This window comes from Cavia porcellus, unplaced genomic scaffold (assembly GCF_034190915.1).
Source record: "Cavia porcellus strain 051 isolate PalLab524CR breed Dunkin Hartley unplaced genomic scaffold, mCavPor4.1 scaffold_20, whole genome shotgun sequence".
Taxonomy (NCBI): Eukaryota; Metazoa; Chordata; class Mammalia; order Rodentia; family Caviidae; genus Cavia; species Cavia porcellus.
This window is the reverse complement of record NW_026947503.1, coordinates 49,719,322-49,741,407: the sequence shown is the minus strand read 5'-3', so window position 1 is coordinate 49,741,407 and position 22,086 is coordinate 49,719,322. Positions and strand designations below refer to the sequence as shown.

Below are 22,086 nucleotides of genomic sequence, written 5' to 3'. Positions count from 1 at the left end.
TAATAAGCACATAATTTTATGAAGATCACCAAAGCATCAGTACTGTAGCCCTAAACATCCTTTAAAAAGTAACCTTACTGCCAAGCACAGTGGCACACACCTATCATCCAGCATTTGGGAGCCTAAGGCAGAAGGATCACTGTGAGTCAGAAACCAGCTTGGGCTACAAAGCTAGTCCTTGGGCTACAAAACCAGCCTGAACTGCACAATGAGACCTTGTCTCAAAAAACAAATAACAAAAAGACAAACAAACAAACAAATAAACAAAAAAAACCTACGACCTTACATATTTTTGAGGCTAAAAGCACAGAATATTACAGAATAAATGCAACATCTCAAGTAAATATCTGAACTAAATCAATCCGAAGTGAAGGTCCAACAATTAGGAGATCTTATTCCCTTCTTTGAGAACGTTCATTCAGATATTCATAATATATAAACAGAAATGGTAAAAATTTTAGAAATGTCTGGAGCTGGGGATTTAGCTCAGCGGCATAAGCGCCTGCCTTGCAAGCGTACAGTCGTGAGTTCGATCCCTGCTATCGGTGGTTAAAGAAAAAGAAAAAGAAAAAAAAAATTTAGAAATGTCTTATACAAATGTGTAATGTGTAAGTAAAGAGTAACTCGGTTAACACTGAATGTGAAACTTTACAAATTTAATTGTATCAGTAGACGACTTTTAATGGTAAGACTGTTTATGAGACCTCTTCTAGACTGCATTACTGGCACCTGAAGCTACACGCATCATATAAACATGTGTATTAATATTAACAGATCTTTTATTTGAAGACTGATGGATTAAGTTATAAAAATGTTTTCACACTTTTATATATTCCTAACTTCATAGTTTATGCTATCTTGTGAATTAAAAAAACCCTATTACTAAAAATAATGCAAACATTTTAAATATAATTAAGAACTATAATTTAATTTTAGTCCAACTTACAGTATTGGTATTTTCCACATCCACAAAGACTAGCATATTGTCTCCTTTCCCTTCCTCATCTTCGAGGGAATTACTTCTGCAGACAGTGGCTTTTACATTCAAAGACCGGCTAGTACAAATAACTGCAGTGTGTCTTAATATTCTATGTCTGAAAAGGTGAAAAAAATGTGATTTTCAGAGCCTCTCCCTATATTATAATTCTGTAATTCCAAATAAAGACTTTCAGGAACATTTATATGCTAGGGAAATGAAGAACATAATAAAAATTATGCAGTGAGCCTAACTTTGGTTCAATTCTTTCTTCTCAATTTGGAAGGAATTATTACTGTCCTTGACACTAGGCCTTACCCAAAGATGAGCTCACCCCACAGATGAGCTCACCAAACTCATCTGTGGAATACATGGAAATAATCTCCACACAGGAACACCCTTGACAGTGTGTTACGGCCCCAAAGCGTCACTAGTTATGTGTTTGGAACAGTGACTGGATACGGGGCAGTGTGACTGACTTCCTATTGGGAGGCAGAGTCTAGTAGCAGATGGGTGACTGAGACAGTGGTCTGGAAGGGTTTATCACTCTCCTCGATCTGCATCCTGGAATGAGGTGAGCAGCTTTCCTCTGCTAAGACCCTTCTGTTATGCTGTTTCTGTGTGTAAGCCTGTAGCTGAGCTGAAACCTCTGAAACACAAGCCAAAATAAATCTCTGCTCCTTTAAGCTGTGGGTGCCAGGTACTGTGCTCCAGTGAAGAGAAAGTGATTGAGACTCAAGTAATTCCAAACTTAATGAATTAATTCCCTTAACAATCCAAACTTCAACTTGGCATTTAAAGATCTTCACCATTCAGCTTTACATTTCAAAGGCTTAGTCTTAATTATTTCACACGAAGTTTACACTCTGCTGAGCTAACCACTCAGTTCACATACTCTAAACTTACAAATCTTTATTCATGTATAAAGGTAACCTGGGAGGCTCAAATCCTACCCATTTGACATTCAAATCCTAAAATCCTTCCTTTTTTTTCATCAAGTTTATTGGTGCAATGGAGACACACATAATGTTCACATTCATCCTAAGAAATTTGCACCTATACATGATACATCTTGGTTCCCTTCTTCTCATTCCTTCCTTCAACCCCTCTTCCCCTACTTATTTACAAAGCTTTGTTTCCATTTTACCCTTCTTTGTAAGCTCATTTCACCATGAATGCACTCCATAAGTTTTCTAAAAACCTTTTCTTGACTACTACTAAAGTACTAAGAGGACTTTAGCCACTCCTTCCATCATCTTAAGGAGAACAGCAGTTAGTAACGACCTAGAATGCAGCCATACTTAAAATATTGCTCTTTTTTTGTCCTTGCGGTAAGTTTTACAAGACCTTTAGAATTTCTCTTGAACAAAGTAAATACAGATAGCCAGATATACAGCTCAGTGGCATAAGTGCCAGCATGGCAATCACGAGGACACGAGTTTGATCTCTGATGCCTGGGGGGAGGGAAGAGAAAAACAAAACAAAACAAAACAAACAAACAAACAAAACCTTTATATTAGCCGGGCATGGTGATGCACACCTGTACTCCCAGCACTTGGGAGGCTGAGGCAGGAGAATCATTGCCAGTTGAAGACCAGCCTGGGCTACAAAGTGAGCTCAACACCAGCCTAAACGGCATAGTAAGACCCTGTCTCAAAAAGACAAAAAAAAAAAAAAAAGTATCTAAATTCAACTGCCTTGATTTCCAAATCTTGAAATCTTTACTGTCCTTGAAAGTTTATTTCACCAACAATACACTCCACACAAAGCCTTCATTGACGAGCCTGGCTGCTGTACTTCCTCTTATCTTACAGAGAATTAACTTTTACTGAGCACCTAAAATGTATCCATACTTAAAAATACTATCCCATCTTTGCTCTCACAGTAACTTTTACAAGATACTTAGATATTCCGTTCAATAAATGTGGTATGATTCTAGCTAATTCTGTAAAAACAACAATGGCACTATCACAAATAAAATATTCTGTTAGTTAGTCTGAAGTCAGTTAGGTCTGACTTCTGTGTCCACCCATTAGTAACATTAATCATCTGCTCTGAAGATACTGTTCATACATGGAGTGGGTAGAGGTAGCTAGGAAGAGAATAAAATGATTTCCTTTTTAAAATATAACTGTTCATTGATCTTATTGGTTGACCATGAGTCTGTCCCACCTCATGCCCATCTGCCTTTCAAGTTCCCATTTTTCCCCATCTTGGACCCATCTCACCTCATGGTTTTACTCTATAAAAGTCCCTAGGAAAGACAGTTTTGGCGATTCACTTGTGTACTCTTCTGTCTCTCCCTCTCAGATAGAAGCTTTCCTTCTCTCAAAAAATATATTCTGCTCTTGAAAAAATGAAATGTAATAGTTCATATACAAATGGCAGTCTGTTTTATTAATAAATTATATAACAATTTTTACTACAGTACTTTCAAAGAATCATGAAGTTTACAGATGGAATCAACTAAGTTTAGTGTAGATAAATTTTTTTCACTTTGGCTACTTCCAACATTAGTGCATATTTGGGAAAAGTTTAGACATGAACACTGTACATAATTTGAGTCAGGCAATTAGTTGATAAACATGTTTACATATAACAAAATGCTTATTTAAATATGTGTATGTATACTAAACAGTTTAAGTTTCATAATACTCACCTTATTTTAGGCTGCTTTTTAACACTTTCATAGTAAAATAAAAAGTTAATTTCATGGACACCTTCTTCATCTGGTCCACGTAACCACATTGGTAGCTGAACTGAAGCTCCAGGCAAAAGAACGGTGTCAGGAAGGGGAACAGGAATCACCTCCGGCTGACTTCCTATGCCAATGCCAAAGTCTACAGAAGAAGCTGATGATGTGAGCGCTGTACACACAGAGGTAGAGTCTGTCACAACAGTCTTGTAAGCACTACAGTTTTCAGAGGCGGAGGGGCTCAGTGGTGTTAGAACAGCAGTATTACCACCAAAAGTAAAGAACTCAGGACGTTTAGAAACAACCTTCAATCCAGTAAGAGGACATTTGCTGACATTAGCAAATTCTACATAGGCTTTTCGGATTTCTCCACAGAGGAGCTCTGTAGGAAAATGTATAAAGAACACCTGCATTGGAGGGAAAAAATATTATTATATTGTCTGTTAAAAATTCTGAACCACTAATGAGTAACACTTTAATGTATTTCTTTAATAAAGACTTTTAAAGTATTTCATTACTTCTTTGATGTAAGTATATAGCAATTAACTATTACAGAAAATATGAGCAAAAAGATCAATGTTACTCTGCTATTCAATTATGAGTTTTGGATTAAAGGTAAAATACTAATAGCAAGCGGATCAGCATGTTAAAACTTCCACAACTCAATAGGTTATAACCAAGAAAAGTCACAATTAATTTAACACCACTATGTGAATTAAATAATTAGTAGCTCAACTATGCACATTACTAAAAATGAAAAGACACACTATGGGTCTTAAGAAGAGTAGAGATCTGTGGTCCCATATGAAGTCCAAACAGCTCCAAACAACCGCATGGTTTTAGCTACCTAACATGAGGGTTAAAACCTCCCCTAACTACTGGGAGGCCTTTTTCCTGTAGACTAAAAACTAAAACTATAATTGCATTTACACACCTTAAATATTGTCTTTAAATTCTTACTCTGAAGAAACTAAAAGAAGAGGTTAAGGTGCAAGCTTACAAATGGAGTTTAATGCATGAAAAGAAAATGAAATATATTGGAAAATTCATCTCTGTAACACTCATAAAAAAGGTCTCTGGTCCTAAACCCATGCCCTCAAAAAAATAAAAATAAATACAAAGGTAGACAAATGTATTATCTGTATGTTTAAACTAATATTAAAAATAAGATAAAATTAGAGTATGGATGTACTGATTTTGGTATTCACTTTATGTGAATAACTGTTTAATCAACCAAACAACAGTTGTTATATAGAATAAGTAGTCCTCTGCTCCAAAATATCCTCTTGGAGAAGAACTGCATGTGGAGCAACGATTGTTTTTTAAAACTGTAACTATGAAAGAAGCAAAAGTAAATACAGAACAAGTAATATATAAACAAAGTGAATTTAAAGACTGTTGAGTTCAAACATTGAAACTCAAAACCATCATATATTTCCACTTTCATTGTTTTATATGTAGAAAAATTTCTAAGATAATTAGGGATGAGGATTAAACAATCTAAAAGTCTCTATCCACAACACTGTTATCTGAGAAGCACTACATTTAAATTATTTAATAATTTTAATAATGAAGAATGGATAGTAAGCTAAGAGAGATATACCCTGCCGACCCAGGAATGAACTAAGCTGAGAGAAACCAACTGGAAATACAATCCTGGTGCTATAACCACAACAGATAAAACCTTTCCCCATCTCTGGAAACCATGATTTTAATTTCTTGCTGCCCTGGCTGCGTCTGAATTGGCACAGCAGGGAGAGAGACGCATGAATGCTCTGAGAGTGGGAATCGGCAAACGGAGTTGAGAGCGGGACTGGCGAGGAGCCCTGCATCGACCTGCGCTGAGTGAGAGGAATGGGGACCCTTCCATAGACTAGGAGGCTCCAACAGAGGACATTCTGGGACCAGGCAAACTAGGCAGAACAGAACACTTCAGTGACTTTAGTCGTATATTCCCCTCTCAAGAGGGATTGGTGGGGAGCGCTTGGCCTGGGTGACAACACAGACTACGACCCAGTAGGCTAGGCCAAACCAGGTCCCAGTGCCTGGCGGTGCACCTTAGCAGTGAAGCCTTCAGTAGGTTGACTGACCTGGAGGGGGGGACCCAACATACACTGCCCTGGTCTGTGTCTCCCTAGTACTCTGCAGTGGGCAGGAACACCTAGCCAGCGGATTGAAATAAACTGTAACCAAAAAAGAAAAAAACTGGGCTTGTATGGAAGGAACAAAAAGTATGGAAAGAGGGAGCAACAAGAAAGGGTCCTCAGTCCCCAATCCTGAGAACACTAATGGAGGAAAGGTAAAGGCAAAGGAGAATAAGGACAGAAAACATGCAATTTCAGACACGGCACCAACAGATATAAAGCGCTATCTCCGGAGCCTCGTAGACAAGTTCAAAAGTGAAGTATTTAATGAAGTAAAGCAAGACATAAGTAGAAAAGTTAGAGAAATGCTAAGCACCACCCAAGAAAAAACAAGGTGGAATGGAAGAACAGAAAAAAAGGGGAGAATTGTTTGATGGAGAAAATAGAGAAAACATAGAATACATGAAGCAGGTTCAAAGAGATTAACATGAAACTAAAAACTGTGTTGAAAGCTGTCAAAACAGCTTGAAAGAAACTAAGGATAGATTATCTGAACTAGAGGACAGATTTGTAATGTGGGAGCATGAAATGAAAAACTTCTTAAAAATAACAAGGAAACAAACAGCAATAATACAAAGGCTAGAAGATGATAAAAGGATCTACAACCTAAGAATTAAGAACATAAAAGAAGTAAGACACAGAAACAAATGAACTACAAAAGCTATTCACAGAAATAATCTAGGAGAATTTCCCTAATTTAGCAAAAGGTAAAGATACTCAGATGTACGAGGCATACAGGACCCCAACCACCTACAACCCAAACAGAGCTACACCCAGGCATATAATAATCAAAATACCAGAAATCCAATATAAGAACAGAATATTAAAAGCCGTCAAGAGACAAGAAACAGATCACTTACAAGGGAACACCCATCAGAATTACAGCAGACTTCTCAGCACAAACCATCAAATCACGAAGAGCGTGGGGGGAAATAATTCAAGCTTTGAAAGATAACAACCTCCAGCCAAGATTGATATATCCTGCACAACTGTCCCTAGAAATTGATGGAAAAACAAGGTGCTTCCAGGATAAAGAGGAACTAGGGGAATTTGCAACCACCAATTCAACTCTACAGAGAATACTGCAGGATATTCTAAAAAAGAAAAATACCAAGATTCCAGAAACAGTGACAGAGAGGCCACAATGAATGGAGCAGAAAGCTAAATGAAGAAGACAAACTGATAACTAACGACAGAAAAAGAGCTCAACAGAAATGAGGCAGAGAAGATTGGATGGTAGGAACAGCTATTTTGGAGAAAACAAGACATCATAATAGCTAGTGCTGATTTAATATCATTTTGTTTTGAAGTCCCATCAAGCTTTTGTTCTTCTGTCTCCATCGGTCTTAACATGTTGTATCTTACTGGATTTTATTCTATGTGATAAAATAAACAAAAACTTTTATAGACAAGGAGATTATACAGAAACCACTGTTCATTTTCTGTTAGTTGATTCTAAATACCCTGTAATATTGTCATTCTTTTGAATGATTTTACATTGTCTTGATATGTTTGATGCTACGAGTTTTACTCAAACATTTCAAGGAAAGAGACACTATAGTAACTACTTTTATGTCGGGATTTCTTGTGGAGAAACACTATTTTGCTTAAATGGTTATGTTTTGACCTGTGTTGTTTTGTTGTTATGCCCTCTTTTATCTCAATCTCCTTTTTTAATATTTACTTTTTTATTTTTATCTTTTTAATTAAGGGAAAAATAAAAAATAGTAGGATATATTATAGTAAACCACTCTGATTTCCTATTAACTTGATTTGAAACTCTGTATTGCTCTCACCATCTTGTTTTGACTGATTTTCCTCTATTCTCTTTTGCTTGATAGTACCAAGTTTGAAAGTATAGGCAACAACTGTGAAGACAATAAGATTCATTATGACGTCCATTCTGGTTGACTATTACCTTCTTTTGAAGTCCTGTAATGTCTCCATTGTTTGGTTTTATTGGTTTTGTTCTTTACTGTTTTGTTCAACTTTATTATAACTGATGATATAGGCAATTCTTTTTAAGATAGCAAGAGGCATTATAGTAACCATTGTTGATCACCGAGTATATTGTTTTTACATTATTATGTCCGTCCTTTTGATTTGACTGACTCTGTTCTGTTATGTCACATTTGGTTTTACTCTCTTGAAAAAAAAAGTAGTAAGAACTATGGGAGTAATAAAACCCAAAATGTGTAATTGTCATTGTACAAAAGAGAGGAAAAGAAAGTGCTCTAAAGGATATAACTGTATGTATATTTAAGTGTATAAGATGGATAACCGTATTACTGAGTTTTGTTGGAACATGGAACAGAACTGTTAGCAGTCTCACTGTTTGAATGTCCACTTTATATGCTTTAATTTTGTAATTTGAACAACTATTTCTAAGATAACAATATGTAATCTATTAACTAGTGATTTCCTGTTTTTTCTGAAATTCTATATAACTTGTACCCTTTTTCTCTTTTTCTTTTTCTCCTTAAATAAAATTTTAAAAAAAGAAAAAAAAGTAACTGAAGAAATATTAAACAGTATGACTAAATGAAAATTACAAACCTATAGAATTCTTTTAAAATGCCTGTTTTTACTTCTTAAAATGTGCTAGGGATAAGTACACTTTAAAAGATATTCTCTAGCCCCAAATTTTATGACATCAGTTAACAACAAAATTTTGGGCTAAGCAGAAGGCTGGTAGAGTCCACAGTGAAGTGGGAGAACCTGCATTTTAAACAGTGTAAACATAAAAGAATACTTTTTTTTCTGCCTGCTGTTTGTAAAAGCTCTCTGGGAGGATGTTTTATGAAGACCAATTTTTTCAAATGTAATTTACCTACCCAATATAAATGTCCTAAGATTTGTATGTAAACTTCCAAAACTGTTGTCTGTGTATTTAGAAAATGCACAAGAATCTTTATCAAACCTAAATATATAAACTTGTTCGATCCCCAATACCAATAAAACAAAAGCCTTTTTTGATACCCTCTACTAATGTGATAACTTCAACCACAGTGATAAGGATATTCTCTTTTAAAAGTAAGCTGTCACAAATTCATATATATCTCCAAACAAATGTTTATTAACTACTTTTTATTATTATTATTATTTAAAGAAAGACAAAACAAAATAGAAAATGGGCAGAAATAGTACACACTTTCAAAGAAAAGAAATAAACAGTAATAAATCACTAGTTGATGTATACATATTGTCCCCACAAAAACAGCTGTTCAAGATACAAAAGTGAAACATATAAATGGGAATTCAACCAGGGAGACTACAAACATTTCTGTTCAACTATCCAACAAAAACTAAGTAATGTAGCTATCAGTCCTATACACTTAGACATGAACGCATTTATCCATATCTTCATTTATGTTGAGACCTAACAAAATGTATTAGATTAAAATCTTTCTGAACAAAGATTAATAATACTGCTGGATTTCACAACATAACACTCTAGAATCAGCACTAGGTACGGCAGTGCCCCTTTCTTTCCTTCAAACTATTTGTTCATTTCTTCCTGTGTCATAAGATCAGTTCTCATAAACTGTTTATAGGTTTTACGTAAGCATGAGTCTTAATATGTACTTCTATCCTTTCTATATTAGAGGGAGAAACAGAACAAAGCAGGACACAACTAAACACATTCCTATAGACACATAAAACTAAAAAGACTTATAAAACAGCTGTATAAGTTCTACCATGGTCACTGTGTGGTTTCTTGTTATCATCAACAGAATTGGCTATATCATCAGATAAGAGTATAACTGAACATATCCGTACATAACAGAATTAACAGAAGAGGAGAAATACAACTTTGTAGATAGTGTAGAGCTACAAAAACAGGTAGTAATCAAATCAGAATAGATATCATGGTGAATCACTGTCATTTTCAGTATAATCGTCTATACTGCTCAACTTGATACCAACAACCTAACAGTTTTGAAAAAAATCTGTCAATAATAAGCAGTATTCAAACAAGTCAGATTTAACTAAGATCAGTCATGATACAACAGTATAAGTCATACAGGGATCCTGATTGAGTTAATAGGAAATTAAAGATGACCACTGTGCTATGTACTGGTGTCTTCGGGACAGCTGTCTGTGCCCTCAGATCCAGTGCTTGTATACAAACTAGGATGGAATAAGTTCCAACCAAGCAGAGTGGTGTAAGTAATAGGGGTTTTAATTCCTGATAACTATTAGCTATATCTTCTGCTGTTTTTTTTTTTTTTTTTTTTGAAGACTATTCTTCCCCTTTACTCCCACAGAATGAACTCTGTATTTTTGGTCTTCCCATCACTCATGGTTTTATATTGGGGGGGGGGGGGCAACCTGCTATTTAACCTGTTTCCGAACTTTCTCACTCCTAGGCTGGATTTCTAGTTATATTTCTTCATTTATTAAAAGCCTATCTGTTCAAGCTATACATAAATACTCATCCAGTTACCCTATTACTCTCTGGTTCCCTATCACATCAGGTTCCATATTCTCATATTTGATTTTGGTCCATATAACCTTCTTCAGGCTAATTATATTTCCAATAAAGAGCCTCACGGTGGACCCTACCTCTTGATCCACTCTGCCTGCAATTCTTTTTTCCCTTAAGTTACTGTATCTAGGCCATCTATATTAGAAATTATATACAACCTTCTTTGCCTCATTTCTGTTGTGCTCTTTTTCTGTAATTAGTTGTCAGTTTGTCTTCTTCATTTCGCTTTCTGCTCCATTCGTTGTGACCTCTCTGACACTGTTTCTGGAATCCTGGTACTTTTCTCTCTTTAGAATGTCCTGCAGTATTCTCTGTAGAGTTGTATTGGTGGTTGCGAATTCCCCCAGTTCTTCTTTATCTTGGAAGCATCTTGTTTGTCCATTAATTTCTAGGGATAATTGTGCAGGATATATCAATCTTGGCTGGAGGTTATTGTCTATCAAGGCTTGGATTATTTTGCCCCACTCTGTGATTTGATGATTTGTGCCGAGAATTCTGCTATAGTTTTGATGGGTGTTCCCTTGTAAGTGATCTGTTTCTTGTCTCTGACACCTTTTAATATTGTTCTTTTATTAGATTTCTGGAATCTTGATTATTATATGCCTGGGTGTAGTTCTGTTTTGATTACTGGTGGCTGGAGTTCTGTATGCCTCATACATCTGAACATCTTTTCCTTTTCCTATCTTTGGGAAGTTTTCCCTCATTATTTCTGTGAATAGCCTTTGCAGTTCCTTTGTTTGTACCCCTGCTGCTTCTCTCACATTCTTTATTCTTAAGTTATAGATCCTCTTTATCATCTTCTAGCCTTTGTATTGTTACTGCTTGTTTCCTTGTTATTTTTAAGAAGTTTTTCCTTTCATGTTCCCAAATTACAAACCTGTCCTCCAGTTCAGATAATCTATCCTTAGTTTCTTTCAAGCTGTTATGTCAGCTTTCAATAGTTTTTAGTTTCCTGGTAATCTCTTTGAACCTGCTTCATGTATTCTAATCAAACAATTCTTCCCTTTTTTTGTTCTTCCATTCTACCATCTGTTTTTTTCTTGGGAGATGCTTAGTATTTCTTTAACTATTGTACTTATATCTTGCTTTACTCGGTTATACTTCACTTTTGAACTAGTCTATGAGATCCCAAAGACATCGCTTTATGTCTATTGGTGCCATGCCTGATATTGCATGTTTTTTGTCCTCATTCTCCTTTGCATTTACCTTTCCTGGATCAGTGTTCTCAGTATTGGGGACTGAGGACCCTTTCTTGTTGCCTCTTCTTATATTTTTTGTTCCTTCTGTACAGGCATATATAGGAGGCCCAGTTTCTTTCTTTGTTGGTTTCAGTTTGTCTGAAGCATGCTGACTAGGTGGTCCCGCCCATTGCAATATACTAGGAGGTACAGACCCAGGCAGCCTATGTTGGGCCCACCCCTCCACATCAACCTACTAAAGGCTTCACTGCATTAGGGTGCACTGCCAGGCGCAGGACTTGGTTTGGCCTAGCCTACTGGGCCTCAGTCCATGGTGTCACCCAGGCCAATGCTCCACACCAATCCTACTTAAGAGGGGAATATGTGACTGAAGTCACTGCAGCGCCCTGTTCTGGCCAGTCTGCCTGGTCCCAGAATGTCCTCTGTTGGAGCCTCTTTTCTATGGAAGGGTCTTTATTCCTCTCACTTACCGCAGGTCGATGCAGGGTTCCCTGCCAGCTCTGCTCTCAATTCAGTTCACCAATTCCCACTCTCAGAGCATTCGCATCTCCAGTAAGTTGAAACTAGCGGGCTATCCCGGCTGTGCCAATTCTCGCGCGGCAGTGGCAGTGGAAGAAAGTTCCAATCCACAAGTTAAAGCGGTGGTACCGAGACTTTAGCTGTTTCAATCGTAGCACCAGGACTGCATTTCCCATTGGTTTCTCTCAGCTTAGTTCATTCCTGGGTCAGCAGAGTATATCTCCCTCTGCTTAGGACTCCCCACACTGTACCATTCCTGGAATCTAAGCTGGCTATCTCAGAGAGCCTCTGTAGCTGCTGTTATCTATCTGCCATTTTTTTCGATCCTTATTAACTACTTTAAGCTATACGTGATTAGTTGTAAAACAAAATTTGAATTCTAATTCATTTCAGTTCATCTTCAGACATTTTAGTCCTAACTACTTAAAATAATTACTGTGGGAACTTGAAAAGCTTGTTCAAAAATCACATGAAAAAGGAGAATAATTAAACATTATGAGGAGTTCTTGGTGTACCAACTTAAAATAAAACCAAATATATGGCACTAATCCAGAAATGAGGAAATATCATCAAACATGCTACATAGAATATAAAAACAAACAGATCCAGCTATTTTCAAGTAAAAAGAAAAAAGACACTAGTAAACAGAAAGATGGCCTAAGGAGTCACCCACTTTCTATTAACAGGAAGGGGACTGGAAACAAATTGAACCCCCTTTGCCAGCGATGGCAAACCTTGGAGATGAAGTTTTAAACTGCAACTCAAAACCGTCTTATTTATTGCAAAGTGCCAACACTGCAGTTAAATCTGACTACCAAGGATTTGGTTTAGAAAACTAATAGCCAGGTGTGGTGGTACACACCTGTAATCCCAGCACTCAGGAGGCTGAGGAAGGAGGATTACCATGAGTTCAAGGCCAGCCTGGACTACACAGCAAGACCCTGTCTTTTAAAAAAAGAAAAAGAAAAAAAGAAGAAAATAACAAAAAGAATAGAAAAGCCAATAACATGTGTGCCAATCATCCTCACTGGCCTGTACCTTCTTTTTTTCTTTATTTGTCTTTTTGAGGCAGGGTCTAGCTATGCAATTCAGGCTGGCCTTGGTCTCACTTTGTAACCCAGGCTGTTCTTGAACTTGCAACAATCCTCCTACCTCAGCCTCCCGAGTGCGGGGATAACAGGCATGCGCCACCACACCCAGCTTGCCCTGTTCCTTCTTGACATTCAGCAACATACTTCAAGTTAAAACATGAAGCTGTTAAAAAATGAAAGTTGCACAGAGGTCCATGTCTTTTATTTGCATGAAAGTACTCTTTTTAAGTGCAACATGTTAACAAGGTATTAAACCTGGGCAGAATTCAAGTGGCTCAACAAAATCCTCCTCTGAACGAACACACACACACACACACACACACACACACACACACACACACACACACACCCTCATCATTTTCCTGTATGGCATGATTTTACAAACAATTACTAAAGCTTTTTAAGCACACAAGTAAAGGTCCGAGAAGGTAAGTACCAATTTGGGATTGTTGGCACATACTGGAAGCAGGCTGCTATGCTCACAGTTGCCCTGGTGGGGAAACTTGAAGACATAAAAGGAAAGGCTGCCACACACTCATCCATATACTTCCATATCATGATCCTGTATTTGGCTTGCTTCTTGAGCAGATCCAAGATGGGCCAGATTTCTCTAACCAGAAATGAAGTTTAAAGTAGCATATACAGTGGAAGTTAGCGAGGCATAATGGCACACTCCTGTAATCCTAGCACTCTGGGAGGCTAAGGCAAGAAGATCATAAACTCAAGTCCAACCTGGGCAATTTTATGAGACCCTATCTCAAAACGAAAAATAAAAATAGAGCTGGGAAATCAGGTGGGTGTGAAAGCCCCAAGTTCAAATCAGACCACAGAACAGAACGAGAAATGACTGGAAGGTATTGAGCTAATTGAACTGGTATTGTATGAAAAGCAATTCTTTCTACAGAATAAAAATGGTTAGCCCCAAATTCTCTGCAGCTGAGTCCTTCTCCTTCACAGAGATTTGCAGTGCTGTAATACTTTAGTTTCTGTAAGATATTCCAATGTCCTTCAACTAAAACATTCTATCTTTTACAGGTTTTAACATCGTTCCTTTCTTTTTTTTATTTGAGGTTTTCTGCTACTGTTTTTGTGGCATTGGGGATCAAGCCCAGGGCTTCACACATGCCACACAACACTCTACCACTCAGGGAAATCCCCAGCCCCACATTCCCTAACGCTTTTCACAACCATGGAACTTAATCCCATACAGTATAAACAGACTGGTATATGAGGATGAGCAAATATTGTTTTTATTCATATACTTCTACAATGCTTAAGTCTAGTTTTGTTTTTGAGATAGTCTTGCTATGTAGCTCAGGCTGGCCACGGCACATGAGGTAGCCAGGCTGGCCTCAAACTCATGGTGATCATCCTGCCTCAGCCCCCTAAATGTTGAGATTATAGGCTTATTTTACCACCATGGCGCATTTCTAAAAGTTTTACAAGCATTTATTCACATATGATTTTTATAGATTAAAAAAGAGCCACAGATTTTAATAACCAAAGTGTTCTGTTAGAAATGTTTTCCCAATTTCCAATAATATTCTGAGGGTTATGTTTTACAACCAGTATGACTTCATGCTAATTTCAATGACTACCCTACATTCATGAATTAGATCCATTTAATGGCTCACTGCAGTATCAATAAACACAACTTCTAATTAATTTAAATATCATCTGGCTATACAGATACATTTTATTAAGTCTATAAAATTTTAAGTGAAATACCTCCAATAGTGGCATTTCTTCAGTGATTATGGGATCTAATCGGCGATCTGGACCATATGTAATAGAAGTTTTCTCTTCTTTTGTGTTGTTAAGTCGAGGACCTTGAATTTCTAAATCCTGCCTGCCTCGAACAGACATACTCAAAGAATATTTTCCTGAAATTAAAAAAAAAAAATGAGTGCTCTAAAATCATTTGGTATATTAACTAACATTAATTTAACTCAAATATATAAATACTGTAAGTTTTGGATGATTGCTAGAAAAATTATACACAATTACAGAATAAAATTAAAGAATTAAATGTACTTAAATTCCACACTGATACCACCTATTATATGCTACTTAATTTTTCATTTTTTTTTTAATCAGTACCGGGGATTGAACTCATGATCACGCCACTTGCAAGGCAGGCACTTATACTGCTGAGGTAAATCCCCAGCCCCTCATTGTATTTTGTGATACTTACGTTGTATGAAGACCATATGTCACTGAGCAGAAAGTCCTTCAAATTATATTTTATAAACCATAACACTAAATAAACAAAGGACCTAAGAGAATAGCTACCTTGGACCCAATATTTGATATGGGCCATAAGATGAGATAGACAGACCTAAGTGAAAGAAATTTAAAAACACAGATCATGTCAATTTTTTACCGTTACTCATATTTATATATTAATTCGAAATATTTCTGAATTACATATAACTGTATTTTTTCAAGAAAATAAAGAAAAGTAAAGATAGTACAGACAGCTTTAACATATTGAATATTCACATGAGATTTTTCTCACAGGCTTCCATGTACTACTTCTGTGTATGAGTAACAGTAATTCCACAACTCAATCTTTCCTATCAGACTATTCAAAGTCTGTCTGAGTTGAAGGTCACCATGACACTTCAGACTGGATATATAATGTAGCATTTCCCACAATGCATCTGACAAAGACCCTGATTAGCATTTTACATAAGAATGGACTACCCTAAAACATGCAAACTCATCAAATGGGACTACTTTTAACAGTTAATTCATGATCTTCCACCACCAAAGTTATAGAATAATATAAATGTTACAATATTAATGTATATATTGGAAACATCAAATGAAACAATTTGCTGTATTTTATTGACAAAGACAATCCTGTGATACTAGATTAAGATACTATTTATGTACAAGAGGAAAAAGAGCTTCAAACAGTTAACACCCAGCTACCTGGCTATAAAAATGCAATAAATTAGAAGGATTATTTATAAATGAAGCTTCTCTAGCACTTGGCAAACATGAAATATACAGTATTGACTGCAGAACACCATACTCAATTTTAGAGCAAATATTTTGTTTATAATTTTAACTTTTTATGAATTCATTCCATTTCTTTTTAAAATTTTTCTACTATCTTAAATATATAGGCAGATAGAAATATTCAACTAAGATTAAAAAGCTCAAAGCTTAGCCAAACGTGGTGGCACACACCTATAAATCCCAGCACTCAACAGATTGAGGCAGGAGGATCATTGTGAGCTTGAGACTAGTCTGGACTACCAAATGAGCTGAAGACCAGCCTCAACTGCATAATGAGACCCTGTCTCAAAAACAAACCCCTCCCAAAAAAACAAATAAAACAGAACTCAAGCTTTCAAAGTGTTCCAAAAGATCTCCCAACAAGCACATGCCTGTAATTCCAGCATTTGGTAGGCTGAAGCAGAAAGATCACCACAAGTTTGAGACCAGTGTGGGCTACAAAGTGAGTTCAAGGCCAGCCTGAATCATATAATGAAACTCTACCTCAAAAATGACCAAAAAGGCAGGGATGTAGATCTGTGGCACAGTGTCTGCCTGCCAAGTGTGAGGATTCCTCATACCAAAAATAAAAGCTCTCCCAACAATCACCTTTTGTGAATACTAAGTGTGTGTCTAATGACTAGTCAGTTTAATTTGTTATAAACAACAATATGTCTGCTAAACTAAGGACTAGAAGTAGAGGGTTTTATAATAAACGGTGTTAAATGTGTATCTTACAATTTTACTCTTCGAAAAATTTGTAAAACATACTACCTATATAGAATACCAATATACCAATTTACCACTAAAACCCTACTCTCTTTTAGAATAGCAGTATTTTAAGTATTTAACAACCAATGATGTGGAAAAGTGGTTTTTAATTTATTCCATGTTTTATAAAAAATGTTTAAAAAAAAAAAAACAAAATATGTTGAAGTGTTTTTTGTACTGGCAGCAGGCATTCAATAAATGGCTAGGATTTACTAAATTTGGATAACAGAAGAAAAATATACAGAGCAAAGCCTAACAATTATTTTAAAAAAATCAAATGAGAATAAAGTATTTATTTTAAACACTATAGCAGAGGTTTAAAATAATCTAAATTAGCCATTCTTACAACTGCCTAGATGTCTTTATCTAAAGGTGTATTTAGAAAATACCATTTCATTCATTTTATTCTATGGAATGAGAATTAACTTTCTAATTGTTTAGCAATGCTATAGCTTTACCTGTGTGACATCCAGGAAGAGCACCAATACCATCCATAGTCAGGGATCCCTGAATAGTGCCGAGATTATACACAACTCCCAGAATATGCAGCTCCCCTATGTGATGGGGAAAGAGCTTTAGTCTTGCCTGTGGAGATATTTAGATCACTTATTATGTTTCTTTAGTAGTATAACACCTGAAATTTACATTGTTGCAGACAATAATTAAAGGCCTAGATCCATAATAATACTTTTAATAAAAATCAAAATATTCTACTCAACTAAATGTCACGTGAAATTACCACACTGCCACCAAGCAGAAAGTGAAAAGGTTTTACGAGGCTTCTTAGAAATTAAATGAAAGGCTACTATTAACCTACTTTCCGTACCAATTCTTTCTGAGTATCTAGTTTTGTTTTGTTTTGTTTTGGTTTGTTTTTTGGTATCAGGAATTGCACTCATGACCTTGCACTTTGCCAGGCAGGTGCTTATGCCACTGAGCTATATTCCTGGCCCTCAATTCTAGTTTTCCAATCTCCCCAATTGTAGCTTTTGAAAACAAAGATATATACAATAAAGCATCTGAAAAATTAAGCCATTTTTTCTACCATTTATTTTTAGAAAGGTTTCAGATAGAAAAATGATAAAAACAATTACCACTTTAGATTCTTCGTTATTAATTAAGAATTCTGAAATAACTTCAGTTCCAATCATTTCAGGTTCACCTGTAACCTATAAAACATAAATTATTCTTTAAAAATATGCATTCTAATGAAAAACATCTAATGCTCTAATGATCACTAACATACTTATATGCAATATTTAAAAACAAGAACACTAATTTAAATTAACGTTTCTACTAGATTGTAACTATGGCCATGCTGTGATAGGTTTTGTTTGTTTTATTTTTTTGAGACAGGGTTCACCTGGTAGTTCAAGAATGGTCTTGAACTCACTACGTATCCCAGGCTGGTCCCAAACTTGCAGCAATCTTCTTGCCTCAGTGTCTTGGGTGTGATTACAGGTGTGAGCCATCATGTCCAGCTATCTAAGTTATTTCTGTCATAATCAAGCAACAAAAACTTGCTCAAGTCATTCCTGCTCTAAAAATAACTACCTTAAATATATAAAAGATTTATTGTAGACACAGATAAGAAAAGAAAAAGGTATAATACACAAAAAGATTGTGAGACAATTCACCAAATGGGAAATACAAAAACTTCGAGTTCATCGATGAAATGAAATACAAAATAGTAAGATAGGGGTTGGAGATTTAGCTCAGCGGCATAAGCACCTGCCTTGCAAGCAGGCAGTCATGAGTTCGATCCCTGGTACCGGTAAAAATGAAAAAGACAAAAAAAATAAAAAATAAAATAAAACAGTAAGATAACATTTTTACCTATCAAATCAATTTTTTGTAAACAATATTTAATGTTGCAAAGATGACATACTCAACCTCATCTACTACTATTAAGAAGCTCACTGCTATGACCTTTTGTGAAACCAACAGAAGATTAAAATACTGATTACCTAAAATCTCAGTAACTCCATGCCTTGGAATTTTTCCTTCAAAAATAATCTGAATGCTAAAAGGCTATGCACAAAAATATTCATCACAGGAATTGTGAGGTGTATCTCAGTGTCAGGAGTGTTTGACTTGCATGCACAAAACCCTGGATTGTTTTGTTTTAACTCCCAGCACTGGGGGAGCAGGTATGGTGACAAAACATCTGTAATCTCAGTACTTGGGAGGCTAAGACAGAAGGATTGCCATGAGCTCTAGGCCAGCCTGGGCTACAGAGCAAGTTCAAGGCCAGGATGGATTACATAGCAAGATGCTATCTCAAAGAAAAACAAAAACACAAAAAACGAAATTAAAGAAAAACAAAAATTACATAGAATTACAGTTCTACTAAACAAATGAAAACTTCCAAAAAACTACCACTGATTAAACAGTTGATAAATCAGCCATATGATGGATTATGTAAAAACTAAATATTAAGATATTCTACTGTCAGAGCGCATATTAAAAAAATAGAATGAAAAAAAGCAATATACAAAATAAGTGAATCTCAAATATCAGGGAAAAACATACAAATGGAAATGACAGACATGGAACAACATGTTAAAGTGGCTATTTTTAAATACTGGGAAGATTTTCTATTCTCAGTTTTCAAAGTTAAGCACATATAAATCTTAGCATTAATGAAAAATAAGCCAAAAACAACGTTCATCTCACTGAACAGAAGTACAAATGTCATTACTACATCTGTTAGGCTATTACTGAAATGTGTGTATTACAAATACCTTTTAATAACTTACTAGTTCTCTAACTTCTTCATTATCCTTTCCATTGATATCTTTAGGCTGAAACTTCCAGAGCAATGATAAATCAGTCAACAAAAGTGGAACCTTCAAAGGGTTTCTAAAAGCCACTTCCACTGTAATGGGTTCTACAAAAGAAAGTTCCACAATTAATAAACTTTTAATAAACCTCACGTCACCCTAAGTTTCAATACTAACCATATGTAGCTTTGTAGCTCTGCATGTCTGCCTAACCTGCTCTTTACCACCTTATAATGATCCATTTATTCAGGATTCAGTTTTAAAACTGTCTCTTCTAAAAGATTTGCCCATTCTAAAGAATTCCATTCCCTCTTCTACACCACCACAGCACAGAGCAGACACCTGTATTAGAGGTGCCACTACTTAGTTTTATAAACGCAGCTCAGTAAACTACAGGTTGCTAATTTTTCCTTCCATCTCAGCCTCCATAATGTGTGGCAAACAGTAAGTCATCATGAATCTGCTGTAAAACTAACCCCAAGAAAGCCATAAATAAAAACTTAAAGTGTATCACCTTCTACAACTGCAAGTGGAAATCTGGAGTTATCTGAGTAACTATTCAAACAGTATTGTGTGGGATGGAAACTGGATGGAATGACTCCTTTGTTAACCACAGCCACAACTTGTTCCTCAAGCTCTCGCCACTGCTGAGAGGATTCAGAGTCATATTCTTGATCAAGACTTACATGAGTAGCTGCTTGCTTTTCACCTTTAAAAAAAGTCACAAAAAAAGCAAAAAAATCAAATAAAGTGTCACAAATTAAATATTCATATATGAAAACTGCATCAAATAGTATTTTAAGAATCAGATGTATCCAAATTTATTTACACATACTTTTCATTCTTGCCTATTTCTAATTCTCTAAAAAAAATTAAAAAACAGAAACTTCTTATTAACTTAGCCTTTGCTAGTTAATAATACTGATATTCTCTTCTTCTTGACTTTGGAAGACTGTATTTCCCTAGCTTTCATAACAATTTTATATGAAACATTTCAAATATAAAAAAACCTGATGAATAGCACTTTTATCCTGAAATTTAACAAATAGCAACTTCTATCACATGATCTTGGATACATTCTATAACAAGAACATTACAGGAAGAATTGCTATCCATTCCCCAGACCTCCCCAAACTGATAACTTATACTGCTATTGTTTCTTCCCAGTGCTATTCTGAGGCTGAAGTCTTATCATTCTCACTGTACATCTGTCTTTTTTTGTTGTTGTGTTTTTTGGTTTTGGTTTTTTTTTGAGACAGGGTCTTGCTATATAGTTTAGGCTGGCCTTGAATTCACTGCATAGCTCAGGCTGACCTCGAACACGGCAATCCTCCTGTCTCAGTCTCCTGAGTGCTGGGATTACAGCCATGTGCCACCAAGCCTGGCCTCACCATATGTCTATTTTACCACATGAGTATATAAACAATGTATACAATTGATTTTTTACCTTTTGAAATTTATAATTTGATGTATTTTTTCACTTCATACCCAAACAGGTAGAACTGACTCACTCATGTCCTGCAGCACAAATCCTTTGTGTGATCACATCAAAATGTATCAGTTCATTTTGTGCTATTATAAAGAATACTGCTGTAAGGCCTAAAGCTGGGGGTCTAATTATCTATTAGATGATAACAATGCACAATATAGCATCTATGGTAAATCTCCTTTTGAAGGTGATAGCCACTGTTAGCTCCCTATTATCTTGTTTTAAAGTCCTGTATCATTCTCCTTGTTTTGGTTTTATTCTGTTTTGTCTTGTTTGATTTTATTATAGCTGATGGCATGAGCAGCTATTTCAACGATAACAAGCTATATTATGGTAGCTATTTTGGATTTACTGTTATCTTGTTTTGAAGTCCTATATTGCATTCATTGTTTTGTTTTTATTGGTTCAGTTCTATTCTGCTTTGTTTGATTTTACTATGTCTGATGGTATGAGCAGCTATTTTGAAGACAATATGAGGCATTTATGGTAACCACTGTTGATTTGCTATTGTCTGTTTTGCAATCCTGTATCACTGACACTGTTTTGTTTTTACTTTGTTTTATTCTCTTTATAATAAAGAAAAGAAAAAAGAATGCTGCTATACATGTGATGTATTTTAATAATACAAAACCAGATTTCAAGGAAGACCAAATTGAGAATATTTAGAATCAAAAAGTTTACTTTTACATGCATTAAGAGACTTAAAGTATTTATATTTTTGGTCCAGTAGTGCCTTCCCAGGGGACAATCCTCAAGGAAAAAAAACATTTTAAAGGCTTGCAAGAGTGGAATAAATATGTAACTATAACTGTTCGTTGCTTCTGTGTGCATATGGAAATTTCCATAAAAAGTTGTAAAAACAACTTTTATTAAGAAAGATGTTCAGGCTACCATTTTATACAACTGAAAGACAGAAACCATCTA

The 22,086-nt window shown here is 35.7% G+C and overlaps 1 protein-coding gene across 6 annotated transcripts in view; it reads right to left on the bottom strand.

Moving 5' to 3' along the window:
• Window positions 1-22,086, bottom strand: part of Trappc8 (trafficking protein particle complex subunit 8) — a 106,102-nt gene that overhangs the window by 21,529 nt on the left and 62,487 nt on the right. For 5 of the 6 annotated variants that reach the window (XM_063231797.1, XM_063231795.1, XM_063231798.1 and 2 more), the window contains 7 exons: window positions 20,188-20,382; window positions 19,650-19,780; window positions 17,985-18,059; window positions 17,349-17,475; window positions 14,842-14,996; window positions 3,636-4,078; window positions 947-1,094 (listed from right to left, as the gene is read on the bottom strand). In XM_063231797.1, coding sequence (XP_063087867.1) covers window positions 947-1,094; window positions 3,636-4,078; window positions 14,842-14,996; window positions 17,349-17,475; window positions 17,985-18,059; window positions 19,650-19,780; window positions 20,188-20,382 — 1,274 coding nt within the window. Of the gene's footprint in view, window positions 1-946; window positions 1,095-3,635; window positions 4,079-14,841; window positions 14,997-17,348; window positions 17,476-17,984; window positions 18,060-19,634; window positions 19,781-20,187; window positions 20,383-22,086 lie in introns of those variants that run through there. The other variant, XM_063231800.1, reaches the window with a different exon arrangement.